General features: G+C 39.1%; 1 protein-coding gene across 4 annotated transcripts in view; it reads right to left on the bottom strand.

Annotated features, from left to right (window-relative positions):
- LOC101745080 (uncharacterized) overlaps positions 1–16,358 on the bottom strand; it is a 114,572-nt gene that overhangs the window by 67,104 nt on the left and 31,110 nt on the right. For 3 of the 4 annotated variants that reach the window (XM_012690409.3, XM_062668514.1, XM_062668515.1), the window contains exons 3-5: positions 2,646–2,759; positions 1,504–1,604; positions 848–1,003 (exon numbers count right to left, since the gene is read on the bottom strand). In XM_012690409.3, the coding sequence (XP_012545863.2) occupies positions 848–1,003; positions 1,504–1,604; positions 2,646–2,759 (371 nt within the window). Of the gene's footprint in view, positions 1–100; positions 179–847; positions 1,004–1,503; positions 1,605–2,645; positions 2,760–16,358 lie in introns of those variants that run through there. The other variant, XM_062668521.1, reaches the window with a different exon arrangement.

Below are 16,358 nucleotides of genomic sequence, written 5' to 3'. Positions count from 1 at the left end.
ATTCTTAATAATTCAAATCATGCAAAACGTGCATGCAACAATAAGCCTTATGTGCAAGGAGTGTTAGGACATTAGCACTGCATGCGCTACGCTATCTTACGTGTTAGCGCGTCTCTCAGCGCGATGGCGAGCTGCGTTAGCGTGATGCGCAGCGCCGAGTGGTGTCTCTCGAACATAAGTACATCTAAGCAATTTTATCACAAACTCATCTCAGTCACTCACATTAATTAAAACAATTTTACGGTATAGGCTCGTGCTTATCAAATCTAATCAAATCAAAAAAAAAAATTCAAAATAAATGAAAGTACGCACTTGTTGAACGTCAAAAAGAACTACCGCTAATTCACAAAAACTAGCCTCCGTCCTGAGATGAACTGGCATGTATTTTTTTTAAATATTAGATTTTTTTAAATATTCATTTTTACAAGATGTATTATAACGTAACAATTATTGCAATATTGAAATGCCCGGAGCGAGCAACTCATTCTCACTTTGTGCAATTTTAAAATTTGATGTTTAGAAAAATTCTAATTATTCAATTGTAAACTATATTTAAATGATTTAATTTTAATTGTAAGGGTCAAAAGTTTCAGTAAATGTTTACAATCTGGTACTTGAATGGTATAGACAATTAGTATGATTTATTTGTGTGCACAAGGTTAATGAAATGAGGTAAAAGTTTACTATATCTGAATTGCAATTCCTACGAGAAAAAGTTTCTTCGTAAAAATAAAAATAAAATACTCATTGAAAACCGTGCATAATTTATCGAAATCACATTCTTAAAGCAGTTATTCAATTTCAGCTAGGATTACTATCTTAAGAGCAATTAATAGACAATACTCACAGGCAGGGTGGTCGTACAATGGACCGATCCTAGTTCTCTCAAGGTGTCCACCGGCTAACTTTCTTGACAGCGTCTCTAAGAACTCTCGTATAGTCCGAAGTTCTTTGTGAGCCAATTCGCTTGGCCCGGGACCATCTCGGTCATCATTTTCTTCGTCTGTTAGAATCAGAAATCAGTGAGCTTAGTAAGAGTTTTTTTTAACGTTCTCGATAGCGTAAAAGTTAACTGAAATTTGTATGCAGTTGAAACAGCGCCCCTAGCGGCAAACGTATGTAAACGTTCCAATACCATACAGTTAACTTTTACGCTATCGAGAACGTTTAAAAACTCGCACTAAGCACAGACAGAATCAGAGATTGCATGTCTTAATTTTTTTTAATATACCTGCCATCTGTTGGTGTCTGTAGAAACTAAATGCTTTAAATAGTAACTCAGAGAACAGATAGCAGTGTCATTAGAATTATTTTTAGTTCTATAGTTGTGTATAGATGGCAGAACGATGCAATAATTATATAGATGTTCTTTAAAAAATCATATAAATTTTTGTCTTTTAATTTCTCAGTTCCTTTTCAATTACGAATATTATTTTTAATAAAATTTACGCACCGAGAGAGTAATTTCATGAGTTCTACATGAAATGAAAAAAGGTCACTTACCAATCTGCTCAAGTTTCTCTGTCGATATAGACCACGGCATGAGGCTGAGCGCTTGTTGCACTTGTCTCAGGAACCATGCGCCGGATTCAAATTTCACCTCTCTAAATATTGAAATACGCGGATTATAATCTCACGATTTTTCCGACTTATTCAATAAAAATAAATGACTGCGAAGAATAATTCAAGTATTCGACATGAAGTTTCAAAACACGGGCAACTTGGTAGCCCTGGGCCCTCATGATCCGTGCCACCTTTTTTTTTGGGCCGAGGGGTGAACCTTCTACGAGGTCCCCGCGTCTAAGGGACGCGCAGGTTATGTGGGACAGGTCCGCGGCTGCGAGACCGCGGGCCCAAGGATGTTTTTCGGGCCTTACCCACTAAACGACTCCCCTGCACTATTCGCACAAGCATCCGATCCCCTCCGAGGTCAGAACCCGGATGAGGCAAGGGGGTTACCGTGGTCAACACTATGACCCGTGCCACCTTGGCTTAGATTTTTTTAATCAAATTTTTTTTATTGCTTACAAAAAAGTATGTATGAAAAACACTACTTGGGCGCCACCTGTCGTACGTTGAAGGTACTTAATCAAAATTTTCCTTGTAGTGTTAGCACTTCGTACCAATAACCTATTGTTTCTACATAATCGGATAGACACACACGAGACCAAGGACAAACAAATCAACACACTAACGTAAATTATAATATTTAGTACCTCGACTGGGTTACAGACCGTAGGCGAAACGAATGACACGACATTCGTGTGACATTCTCTAATGATTTATCCACTGCTAATCTCCTGTTTTTATTGTGCCTCTAGGAAAAGCAACCACGATTCTGATTCTGACCCCGAGCAGAGATCGGACGTCGGGTCAGAGAGTGCAAAGGGAGTCGTTTGGTGGGTAGGGCCCTAAAACAACTTTGGGCCGCGGTCTGCACTCAACATCTGCTGGTTGTCAAGAGCAAGATACCCTGCCCGAAAAAAAAGCCAACCAACCACCTGATGATAAGTAATTGGCGTCGTTCAAGGGCGTTAGCAATACCAGGGGCACAGCCAAGTCAAATGATCTTGAATATTAAGAAGCTTTATGAGTCCCCGTCTTGGTTGTTATTGAGGAGGATGTTAGTATTGGGAAGCACTTACTGCGGCCGCGAGTTACAAATGCAGGGCACGAATCCTCCTGTTTTGTCGCCGCCACATCTACGACAGATGTACTCTCTCGAAGGCTTCGAACATCGCTTGCGCTGATCACACTCTCTGCAAACAAAAAGTAATTAAATACATATACTGATTACAATATATTTAATATTTATTTTAAACTAGCTGACCCGGCAGACTTCATAGTGCCTCAATCGATAAATAAAAGACCTCTAAGCTTTTGTATAAAATAAACTTATAGCAAACAAAAGGAATCCGTCCGACGGGGGACACACCAAAGGAAAAAGAAATTTGTTATTTTTATTTAATTACGAGCATTTTCATATTTATCTAACCGTTTAAACCTTCTCTGGACTTCCACAAATAATTCAAGACCAAAATTAGCCAAATCGGTCCAGCCGTTCTCGAGTTTTAGCGAGACTAACAAACAGCAATTCATTTTTATATATATAGATTATATTGTTTAATGGTTTGGAATCTCCCCAGGTCTACGGTCTATTTGTGTTTTTATGGTACGTTCCATGGGAAGAGCTCTTTCCTTTGTCGTATCACTCTAGTCAGAGCGGCCGTGGTCGTCATCCAGCATCATTGCTGTGGGCATATATTATGCGCCTCACGAGCAATCGCCACTCCTCCTGGTTTGTGGTGAGCCTGGTACACTCATGCAAACAGCCGCCAACTGCCGACTTGATCTGGTCGGTCGGATCGCATGGGCAACCTTACACGAGCTCTTAGGAATCTTTAAAAATGATCGCACCGCTCGCCATCTTAACAGAGTTCATCCAAACTATCTGAAACCGCCGCGCGTTTATTATCAGTGTGTTTTCAGAGATATCATGTGCCATGTCCCGTCTGGTTCTGGAATGAATAGACAGTAGGGCCGTGGTATTTTCCGAGCGCATTACATGTCCTTCTCCAAATGAGTTTTATAGAGAGTCTTGAGCAGTAGGCAGCGGTTTGGCTCTGCCCCTGGTATTGCTGAAGTCCACGGGCGACGGTAAGCACTCACCATCAGGTGGGCCGTATGCTCGTCTGTCAACAAGGGCAATAAAAAAAAAGTTTCAAGATGGATAATACCTATATAGTATTTCGCTTTCAAGTTGTTATCATAAGGTTGCTACAATTGTGACATCACCCCTAAAATTAACGAATCATTTAATTAATTCGCTCGTCGAGCCCTTCGTCGCAAGCGACGGGTTCGACGAGGACGGTGACCGGAATACGAACTGAATGTCATCCGTGACTATAGAAATGTATTCGAAGTGCCGGAAATAATAAAATGTCAATTTAAAACGCGCCTTTAAATCGTAAAATTTGTTTTAAAAAACGAGCTTCCTATTTTTCTTTGCGTAAATCAGTAATCCGTTCCCAGGTTTTAAGACTCCCGATCTCACTAACCACTGTCCAATCTTCCTCTCTCTTAACCCGAAGTAAACAAATTCGGCCTCTAGACCTGTGAAGGCGTTCAGACTACGCCGTCTTAATACCAGGTTTTCAAATTCAAATAACAGACTTTAACTTAAACTAGAAGTCCCGCAGTAGTCGAAATTCGACTATAATTAATTGGAATTGTAAGTTTGTACACTATTATGATTGTATTTTATACTTCTATCACAAATTTCGCCAAGACTACACTATAAAAAATATAAAGACAAACAATATTTAATCTCAATTTGACAACAGACGTCAAGAATAAAAGTTTGACAATAAATAGTATGCATGCGTGTGTGCGTCAAATACATGGTATGTAGTGTGTGTAATGTTTTCTTTATGGATTTAATGTATCTTTTATGCATTATTTAAAAAAAAAATTAGCATTGTGCACTTCTTCTCTATATTCTCTATAAGTGTGGAAAATTTAATACTCCTCCGTCCGCGCAATTTTCGTAAAAAGGGATACAATGTTTTTGCTTCACGTATTAATATATAGATATCATCGAAACATATCTGGTGAGATTCAAAGCTTGTTACTTCTAGAACCGGTTCCTATAAAGACGAAATAACGACTAGAAGAATCGTCGAAATAAACTCAACGGGCTAGTCTTTGGAAATACTAACATAAAATCATTTGCATACATGTGGTATTGGGATCGCAACGCATAAAATAAATTATTCCAGTGTTCCAAAATCTTTCGTTATTATAATTAAAAATTATCTGACACCTTTTTACGCCTTGCCCATTTAGCCGTCTTCGACATCTTTCTTTTTTCTGTCATTCTGCCTGTCATTCTCTTTTCCCTTTCTTACCGTTTTCTCTCACTCACATCTTAACGCTCTGTTCCACACTGTTCAAACATTCCGTTCATATTTTTTCCATACCTATGCCGATAGCCTTGAGAAGCTATATCAGCTTCTCCTTGACGTGTAGGTGAGCTAACGGGGCTCAAACCGGCAGTGTTGCTAACACTGGCCCTAGCAAGAGCAGTGCTTCGCAGAATCTACCACCGGATGGGAAACGCGACCCACTGAGAAGATCCGGCGTGAAACTCAGTGGGCTTCCGTTCTTACCAATCCTACATACGTACCTACATGTCTATAGAGCGCTTTTGTATTATTAATAAGGTCTATATTACTTAAGGCAGCTTTAGAATTGAATTATTGGAATTTTCTTGTTTTTTGGTAAACTTCAAAAATGTATGTAATTGAGGTTTTTTTTAGTTTTTCGATTTTGATAGTTTAAGAGGTATGCCCGCTTGATTTAATAGTGACACGAAAACAGGACTTTGTCCTTTTCTAGACTAAAAGAGATTGTTTAGTTTTGTAAATTGATAGAATGCATTTTTCTATATCGCGTTAAAGTATAAAACTCATTTTCTTAAAATTTTAGTGAAGCCACTATAATTCTAAAGTTTCGATATAATACTGAGTGCACTGAATCGAATATCGATCGTCGTTCTCGTCAAAACTGTCGCTTGCAACGAAGGGTTCGGCGAGTAAATTAACCCACAGACAGCCCACTGAGTTTCTCGCCGAATCTTCTCAGTGGGTCGCGTTTCCGATCCGGTGGTAGATTCTGCGAAGTACGGCTCTTGCTAGGGTTAGCGTTAGCAACGTCACCAGGTTAGAGCCCCGTGAGCTCACCTACTCGCTCAGTGAATCTAGTATGACCCCTCGTGGGCACTAGAATGGGTAGAAAAAAAAGAATCGAATGTTATTTTGAGTGCTATCGCGTTAGGAATAATCAACACGGACGCCTCCACGATTCCGGAACTAATTCAACTACGATCTTTATAAAAGAGTAACGTGGTTATAAAAAAAAAAACGTATCGCTTACATAACAAACCGAACAGCCTTGTCGGCATAATTCGGTATGTTATGGCAATTGAAAGGCATTGAGATTGCACAGTGCAGAGTTAGGAAATGCATTGAGCAATTTCGCTGGAGTTGTGGTGCAAATTTACGGTATTACTCGTATATTTTTTTGGTTTCTCACAAGCTACATTCCTACAATCGTAACTAGTTACAATCGATAGTAAACAATTTGATTAATCTTAAACGACTGAAGATTAAAACATAAAGCCTTCATTTTTTTGCTGACTCGGTGGTGCAGTAATTAGTGGCTTTGATTGTTGCGCCGAGGGTTGCGGTTCGATTCCCACATCGGGAAAACATTCGTGTGATGAAGAAGGTTTGTTTGCTCTTTATCTGGGTGTTTATAATCTATATATGTATATATTTAAACGTATATAAGTATGTATGTCAGTCTCCGGTACCCATAACACGAGGAATCCTAATCCTAGCTCTTCGTCGGAGTCGACGAGTTCGACGAGGACGGTGAGCGGTGCTTGAAGAGCCTAAAACCACCGAGAGTACATCCGGGGGATCCGACAAGACATGTTAAGTAGTTAGCGGTAGGGGTTAATAAGAGGGTTATCGTTCTGCGCTGCTTTTTCAAAGTAGCGTTCTGACGCTTCTCTAAGATACTTACGTATCGGATCTAGATTTAGGTCGTCGTGAAGATTTACGTTCTCCAGATACCACGGTGCTCCAACGGCTATCCTGCAGAAACGGATTGGATGACCTGGAGAGATTTAATGTGTGTACGGGCCGCGTGAGCGAACATTACGCTTGCATAAGTCATGACGGAACGTATGCGCAAGTTTTGTAGATTGTCACCTTGTTACATTTTACTTCGCTTGCAGATAATGGGGTAGAGTCCAGCGAGTAGGGTCGCGGCTCTGTCGCGTACTGACTTAATGTAGGGTCCGAATGTCATCCCGGTCGGCGGTGTATCGCGTTCCAACCCGGCAGGCTGGTTCTGGCCCAGCGGGGTATCCCGGAACACCAGTGGCATCGCCCGGGCGGCCTGGTAGGGCCGCCGTACCGCGGAAACCGACGTCGTTGGTCGTCGACTATCACCTCGACGACCCGTCGGTCGGGCGTCCTCGGGGTGGCGCCGCGTGTCTGGTTGCAGTGTTGACCGCGGGAACCCCCCCTACTCTGACCGGGTTTTGACCCCGGATGGAGATCGGGTGTAAGAGTGCAGGGGAGTCGTTTAGTGGGTGGGCCCTAAAATTCCATGGGCCCGCGGTCTGCTCCCAACATCTTGCAGATCGTCAAGTCCCACATACCCCGCGCGCCCCCTTGGCGGGGGGACCTCGTAGGAGGTGCTCGTGCTATGACATGGCTTACTTCAGTGACTCAGTGGCAACGGGTTGGCTCTGCAACATCAATGAGTGACGATAACGACTCACTATCAAGTGGACCATGCGCTTGTCTGGACTATAATAAATAAAACAAGATCTCCCAATCATAAGTTTTTCGAAAGGTCGAGGTAATGATCACAACAAAATAAATCTCCTAAATTATTTTCAAAATTTTATATTTAAAGAACTAAACATTCGAGTAACCCGTTCGTCTCAAAATCTTGCCGCTTCAAAGCGCGCTGTTGTCTATCAGTGGTCATAGCTGACGATTTTCCTTATCATTCGTTTAGTTTAGTTATTTTCACACTGTCACGTGTCTCGTATTGATAAGTCAGAGTATTATAATTGCTATGAAGTCATCAGGGAAATCTGTTATCCAAATTGGTCCAAGTAAACTCAAGTTACCACATTTGGGGAGCAACAGGACTAAGTGTATATCAGACGCATAGTCAATTCTTTAAGATAAAATGCATGTCTTCAATTCTTTCGGCACACGTTACACGACGAACCAGTGATTCCCAGCCCACTGAGTTTCTCGCCGGATCTTCTCAGTGGGTCGCGTTTCCGATCCGGTGGTAGATTCTGCGAAGCACAGCTCTTGCTAGGGTTCGTGTTAGCAAGCCCCGTGAGCTCACCTACTAGTCCGGTGACGCTGATATGGTCTCTATAGACCATAGGCTTAGGTAGGAAAAAAAAGTGGTTCCTCGTGCACTTATTGATATTATGAAGATCTATATAAGTCTACGAACCCATTGTCAGTGCTTTATTAGCGGGTCTTGTTATACCAAGTATGCTGAAGCTCTGAAATTAACTCCCAAGGGGTTTCTGTTGCACTCTCAGCATCACTGCCCACGCCGGCGTTTAAAAAAACATGCTAATGTTTTATAGAAAGACTAGCGACCCGCCCTCGCTTCGCTTCGGAAACTGTAATTTATTATTGATATCTCCACTATTTAATGGATGTTATTATACTTAAAAACCTTCCTCTTCAATCACTCTATCTATTTAAAAAAAAACGCACCAAAATCCGTTGCGTAGTTTTAAAGATTTAAGCATACATAGGGACAGACAGATATAGGGACAGAGAAAGCGACTTTGTTTTATACTATGTAGTGATTTACATCAATAAGACTATTATATAGTTCCAATCTTAGCGTATTGTATTCAACGGCCCAACAACTGAGTCGGCGAAGTTAGTAACATTGTTTACAAAAATAAGTGGACAAATGAATTTGTGGGCGCAATCAATGGGACTCGGCTAAAGCTATTTGCTTGCGGTTTCCAGTAATTGAACTAAGCTACGTCGAAAACTTAACGTTTTTGTTATTTAATTAAAAAATAAATAATAGTTTAAAAAAACTTACAAAATACGCTTTTATAGAAAATCCAACTAAAATATAGAAAATAAATTTTAATAAATTTGAATTAAAAATAGTTTAAGAAAAAATGATTTAATTGAATTTTTTTTTATTGCTTATATGTGTGGATGAGCTCACAGCCCACCTGGTGTTAAGTGGTTACTGGAGCCCATAGACATCTACAACGTAAATGCGCCACACACCTTGAGATATAAGTTCTAAGGTCTCAGTATAGTTACAACGGCTGTCCCCCACCCTTCAAACCGACACGCATTACTGCTTCACAGCAGAAATAGGCAGGGCGGACCTACCCGTGCGGACTCACAAGGGGTCCTACCACCAGTATGAAATTGCACGGTATCAATAGTTATAAATATTTTATGAACACATATGAGTAGAAGGGTTATTTTGATAATATCCTGAAAAACACCTCACGCTTTTTTAACAATAAAATCATTTTTCTTACACTATTTTTGATTCGAATTCCTTTTCTGTTTTTTAGTTGGATTTTCTATAAAAGCGTATTTTTTTAGTTTTTTGAAACTATTATTGATTTATCTTTAATTTTTTAGTTCAATTTAAATTTTTCAATATTTTTTTTAATGTTGAATTATCATCGGTCCTTAATAAGTATACCGAATTTCGAGTTAATCCGACGTTTTGATGGGGGTCAAAATAATGTTCAAAGATTCCGTTACAAACATACATACGTCTGAAGCTAATAAAAGCGTATTAAAAAGAAAACAACGCTCCTTATTTTTTCTTTTGTCGTATCACTCTTGTCGGAGCGGTCGTGATCGTCATTCAGTATCATTGCTGTGGGTAGATGTTTTTTTTTTCCCTACCTATGCTGATAGCCTTGAGAGGCTATTTCAGCTTCTCCTTGACGTGTCGGTGAGCTCACGAGGCTCAAACCAGGAGTGTTGCTAGCACTGACCCTAGCAAAATCAATGCTTCGCAGAATCTACCACCGGATCGGAAACGCGACCCATTGAGAAGATCCGGCGAGAAATTCAGTGGGCTGTGTCTATGAGTTAATTTACTCGTCGAGCCCTTCGTCGCAAGCGACGGGTTCGGCGGGGACGGTGACCGGTGCTTGTGGTACCTAAAAGCACCGTTAATGGATCGGGAGGATCCGTAATGACGTGTTTAGGGCGACGTCGACTGTTTACCATTCTGTCCATAGGATCGGGTATGTGGGCAGATGTTATGCACCTCACGAGCAAACGTCACCTCTCCCGGTTTGTGGTGAGTCTGGTACACTCATGCAAACAACCGCCAACTGCCGACTTGACTAGATCGGTCCATCGCATGGCTTACCTTCTACGTGGTCTGATGCCTTATATTTTGCTCTGAACGACAAGGCGCTCTATGGAGTCAACCTTTGTTTACTGAGGTGTAAATCTGAGGATTCGTGCTGGAAATTATATTCACATATACAGACTACATGAAGCGACACAAACAAACAAGCATTTTTTATAATTGAATATGCAATTTCGAAAAGGGCACATGTCGCATATTTTGTCAAATACGTTTTTTCCTATACATGTAGTTTTGAGGCTTACCTACACCCATTTTATAATAATTCCAGTAATTTTCAATTGCTAATTAACACTAAAATATATCTCAAAAGTTAATATTTTAAATTTTACACTGCTTTAGAAAATAATCAGTTTTTTTCATTTCCTGATAAATTTTACATTTTCAGAGATGTAACCTTTTCGAAATTGCATATTCAATTGATCTTGAAAAATTCTACAACATTATGTAGCTTCAGTGTACCCCGTCTAGCGGCTATGAACGCTATGGTCCACTTACATTTAACTTTTACTCTACCCCTTAGAAAAGAACCATAGGTTTTTCACCCCAAATTCCACGATCCAAAAATCATTTATTCGATTTGGTATTTACAACGATTTTAATAAAGCTGAAAAATTCAACCTTCTCACAATCGACCACAAGTATTTTACGAAAAACTTCATTAACATATTCTTAAAAACTCGTATTGTAATTAATTAATCCTAAATTTTTTTCTAATGTTGATATAATTCTCATCAATCTGGTTTCTTTGTTAATATACAAAAATTCTATTGAATTTAATAAGTAATAAATTCTGCTGCAATCAATAATGTACTCTACACGCTCATCGAATTATTCAAATTATTCAATCAACAAAATTAAAAATCAAATTTAATTAAAACTATTTTACTCTTTATCTCGCATAGTAGAGTAAATTGTATATCGAGGGGTGAAAGGTTTAAGCGAACTTTTTGGCAACTTTGTAGGAGAGCCATTTAAAGTTTCAATTATGGAAAAATTATCAAAACAAAACAGCTATTTGAATGAGGTTCAATTAAAAACATCGAATTGTTGATGCTAATACCGAATAAAACGGACCTTTAATTACATAGATAAATGTCGCGTATTAAGCGGAATGTCGTTTAAACCGAATTTATAGAGTTTGACCCCTCGATATGTTATAATGACCGCTACCTATGGCGCTAACAATAGAACTTTTGAAACATTCTTCGAACTATCGTAATGCATTTAATTTTACAAAAAATTTAAAAGATGGCTGTAAAAGTCTTTGCCTTTGCCAAAAAAATGTTTTGACAATTTGTTCGGAAGCCGCGCGTAATTCAACAGTAAAGCAATTACTGGATTGCTAACAATTTTGAAATGTGAAAGGAGTTTATTTACATGGCAACATCGATAAACTTTTAACACAATCTTAAATAGTTAATCTAGTCTTATTTGATGAGCAGAACTTAAATCGAATGACTACATGATCAGTCCTTGCCGGGAGCTGGGTGGACACAAATGTTCAGTCTTGAAATATCAGTCGTCATCGGAATCAAACCACATAGAGGTGACGCTTCTAGAGCCTTGTTCCCGGGCCTGTTCCTCCGTGATGATCCTGAGTACAACCACCTCCATCATGCAGAGAGCAAACAGTATCAGGAAAACAGCAAAATTGGCCCCTTGGTGGTGAAACTGGAAGGCGTTTGGAATTGGGCCAGGCGGCGGCCAGGGCGCCACTCCGAAGGTCATCAGACTTGTAGTGACAGAAAAGGACATATCTTCATTTGGATGTAGTTCCAATAATCCAGAATTTTCTTTTGATTCTAAGGGTTTCAATAAACTTTCATTCTTTTTTTTTCAGAATTATCTAATTTCTTGTATTCCTTTTAAATATACATTTCCCTTGGCTTAAACATTTTGGTTTTTGTTTTTTTTTTCAAATGGCAATCAATGTGATTATTAACTGAAATTCACTCGTCTTTGACGAAATTTTTTCGTTGTAAAGACAAATTGGGTAATCAAGTAGAAAGGCTACGATCAATCTAATCGCATCATTTTACTTTACGACGTTGGTGTAATCATGTCGACTGTCATTCTTTTCTTCGACTCACGCAATTTTATAATCGTAATATTAAACTATCTTACACGTTCGAATTACTTAAAAATCACTAAATCGTTCGTAAAACCGCGTACACACTGCCACTACACGTTATTATCGCACGAGCGTCTGTCTCGGGTTCCTGAGTCAAATGCAACATCGCTTCGTACTGTTGCAAGCGTCTTATGAAATGTTATGCTTTGGATTCGTTGCGTTGGGAAATGAACTGCGAGTGAACGCAACTAATTTGCGGTCAAGGCCGCGCGGCTGGACCCGCGGGCGGCGCGCGGTGACCTTTATGACGTTTGTTTGTGTTTCGATTTTAGAATTCAACGCCTTACGCCATTGTGTTCCCTAATTGTGAGATTTCCGGACTTATTTTGATAATCTAATCACTACATAGTATAAAACAAAGTCGCTTTCTCTGTCCCTATATCATGTATGCTTAAATCTTTAAAACTACGCAACGGATTTTGATGCGGTTTTTTTTAATAGATAGTGATTAAAGAGGAAGGTTTATAATATGTATAATAACATCCATTAAATAGTGGAAAAATCAACAGGAAATAAATTACAGTTTCCGAAGCGATCCAACGGATCGGAAACGCGACCCACTGACAAAAGTAGTGGTAGGCAGCGGCTTGGCTCTGCCCCTGGCATTGCTGAAGTCCATGGGCGACGGTAACTACTCACCATCAGGTGGGCCGGATGCTCGTCTGCCTACAAGGGCAATAAACAAAATAAAAAAAAAACCGGCGAGAAACTCAGTGGGCTGTGTCTGTGGTTTAATTTACTTGTCGAGCCCTTCGTCGCAAGCGACGGGTTCGACGAGAATGTTGACCGGTGCTTGAGGTCGAGAGGTTCCGAAATGACGTGTTTTGGGCGACTGAGTCCGTGGTGCAGTAGTGACTGTTGTGCCGAGGGTCGTGGATTCGATTCCCGCATCGTGCAAACATTGTGTGATGAACAGGTTTGTTTGCTCTTAGTCTGGGTGTTTGTCAGTCGCTGGTACCCATAGCACAGGGAATCCTAAATTGGATGACCTTGCCTGATTTGTTCCCAGTTATTATTATTATTAATCGTTCAAACCACTCATTATAGATGTTTTTTAATGAACCCTAAGGGGTGTTGATGCTTCTGTTTAAAGATTTCTTACCTATTTACGGTGTCGGAGGTGCAAGACTGGAATTCGTTTAGAACATAAAAAGTGTGATTTATTACAATGGAAATGTCCGTGTTCATGACTACTACAATGGTAGGCTTTGTATCCAGTAAGTAAGCCATCAGTCCCATAGAGGTAGCCCACTGAATTTTTCGCAGGATTTTCTCAGTAGGATGCGAAGCACTGCTCTTGCTAGTAGGGCTAGTGTTAGTAAATTCTCTCAAGTTGAGTCCGTGAGCTCACCTATCCATCCGCGCGTAACCGGAACACCCCTAAACTGCAAGCGAATAGGTAGGGGGAAAAGCCAACAGTATCTTGCCTTTGTCGTGAGCAATGTTAGCTGAGGTAGCGCGAGAAAATATCATTCATTTATAATTTTCAAATGAAATTTAAAAAAAAAAGCAGTGAAAGTAATATTGTGATCATTAATCTGTCAATGATCTATGTACATTTACGTGTCGATGTGGGATTCGTGAATCGTGATATCGCTTACGATATATACCTAATCAAAGTCGGACAGTAGATAAGGCAAACACCGGGCGAGTTACAGGATCGAATACCATAAGGAGTGCCGTACGATTTGTCATATCTTCTATCTCTATATATAAAAATGAATTGCTGTTCGTTAGTCTCGCTAAAACTCGAGAACGGTTGGACCGATTTGGCTAATTTTGGTCTTGAATTATTTGTGGAAGTCCAGAGAAGTTTTAAAAGGTAGATTAATATGAAAATGCTCGGAATTAAATAAAAATAACAATTTTATTTTTCCTTTGATGTGTCCCCCGTCGGTCTTTTATTTATCGATTAAGGCACTATGAAGTCTGCCGGGTCAGCTAGTATATAATATATTACACGACACGGAAAAAAATACATATCTGATAAATTAATGTATATAATATACTGTTGAAATGAATTATCTTTGAAAGTTTGTTTTATTATTTACGTTTTTTTACTCATAGTCATGGCCTAGAGCAGCCTTTCTCAAAGTGGGCGCTAACCCCCCTTCTGGGCGCTGCAGGTCTAAAGGACGGTTAGAGACCCAGAAAAAAATGGGGGCATTGTGTAGAGGCCTGGAAGAAGCCTGGCCGATTTGTAATTTCATCTAGGAGGACTCCTAGACACCGGCTGAGCTCTCACTATTGTGGTTTAGGTGAAAAAAGGGGGCGCTAAAAATAATTTATTCTCAAAGTGGGCAGTAGACAAAATAAGTTTGGGAGCCTCTGGCCTAGAGGATAAGACATGCGGAGTAAGCGAATCAACTGACGCGACTATGCCGGCATTCAAATACCGGAGGCGGGTAATGCTAAATACGACAAAATTATCCATTATAATAATTAATAACAAATCTCGAAAGCTATCATCGATTTCGTAATAAAATTCAAAACTCCCAAAATGTGTTTTTTTTTTTAAATAACCACTAACCAGTGATTTAAGATATGGTTGAGCGTAACATAAGGCCACAGGGCTAGATAATATAATAAGCTGGAAAGAACTTATTCACCGATTTGCGCAATTCAAAAGGATCTTCAGAACTTTTGTCCGATAAAAGCCATCATTTTAAAACATTGCTTAGCTTGATCTGTAATTAATATAACGGAATGCTTCAACGTAATCTTCACGAACCTTAAGAGATCCGCTTCACTTGGATAATTGCATACGTATCGAGAACAGATAATATTTTATTGAAATAAATGTTAATAGTTTCACCGACAGACGGGCATCAATGAATTGTTAAGGCTCGTTTTGTCGCTTTACCGCGCAGCCCGCCCAGGGTGCTTAGTGCGAGTTTTTTAACGTTCTCGATAGCGTAAAAGTTAACTCAAATTTCTATGCAGCTGGAACAGCACCCCTAGCGGCAAACGTTAAAAAGTGCTCGACCGAAACTTTTATGAAAATAGAAAATGTATTTAAAATAGAATATAAATTTTATTTTATCTATATTGAGACCTTAGAACTCATATCTCAATGTAGGTTGCGGCATTTACGTTGTAGATGTCTATGGGTTCCGGTAACCGCTTAACACTTGGTAGGTCGTTCCGCCAACCTAAGCCATAATAAAATTATTGTAATTATTCGTGAGTCAAAAACGCTATTAAAAATTTGTAATTTTAAAACCAGTACGTGATTAAGCTCGAAAATATTTTAATCATAGAATTGTGTCACATTGAGGCTCCTCGAAGTGGCCGAGGTATACAGCTGAATCATTGTATGTCTTATTGTTCGTTGACAATTAAGAAATGCAAATAAGCTGTTTCAATTAAAACTAGATCAATAAGGTTTGAATACAATGAATTCTTATTGTTTAAAATAAACGGGTCAATGACCAACAAAGTTAAATATGCAGGTAAAGTTGTTAGCCTAGAAATTATCTATTTAAACTAACATCGAATATATATATAATCCACTGTATAGGATAATATGTCTGTACATTGAGCAACATATTTAGAAAGATTACTGTTGGGACTTTCTTTTCCTAATTCCTTGGCGATGCTATATTAATGCCATCTGTTGACGCTCGAAGTGAAACAATGTGTGCATTAAAAAAAAGTAGAAACAAAAAATGGCGGTAAAAAAAAAGAATTCGTTGTCGGTGTTAAATAGGAAATTAATATTATATATTGTACATCACTCTACGTTGAACATTTTCTAGACTAAAAAGTAAAAAGTGCGTTAAGGAGCTTCCCGGTGAGTTAATAATCTAATCTTTTTCCCAGCCCTAACAACATTAAACACATACCAATTATGATTAGTTTTGGGTCAAGTTTTGATTTTTTTAAGCTAAAAGCTACAATAATTTTCAAGGAAAATGTTTCAATTATGTTTTACTTGGTTAAATCATAGCTAGAAATTTATTTAACTGGAGTTAAGAAGGGAGGCACTTTTTAAAATAATTGAGAGGCGAGATTTTCGTTGTGACCTTTAGGATGTTTTTAAGGAGAAGTCCATTCATGTAAAGAAAAAACGTATTAAATAAATATATTTTCCACATTTTTATTACGACTCGCATTCCACATTATTCATTAAAAATTGAACCAGGCGGGACTGTGGACAAATCATTATGTTCTTTATATGTATTTATTTTCTATGCAAAGGCGTCGAACAATAGCTTATTTTACTAAAGGTTAAGTCGTA

Source organism: Bombyx mori, chromosome 5, assembly GCF_030269925.1.
Source record: "Bombyx mori chromosome 5, ASM3026992v2".
In the NCBI taxonomy this organism is placed as follows: Eukaryota; Metazoa; Arthropoda; class Insecta; order Lepidoptera; family Bombycidae; genus Bombyx; species Bombyx mori.
This window is presented reverse-complemented; position numbering and strand designations above follow the sequence as displayed.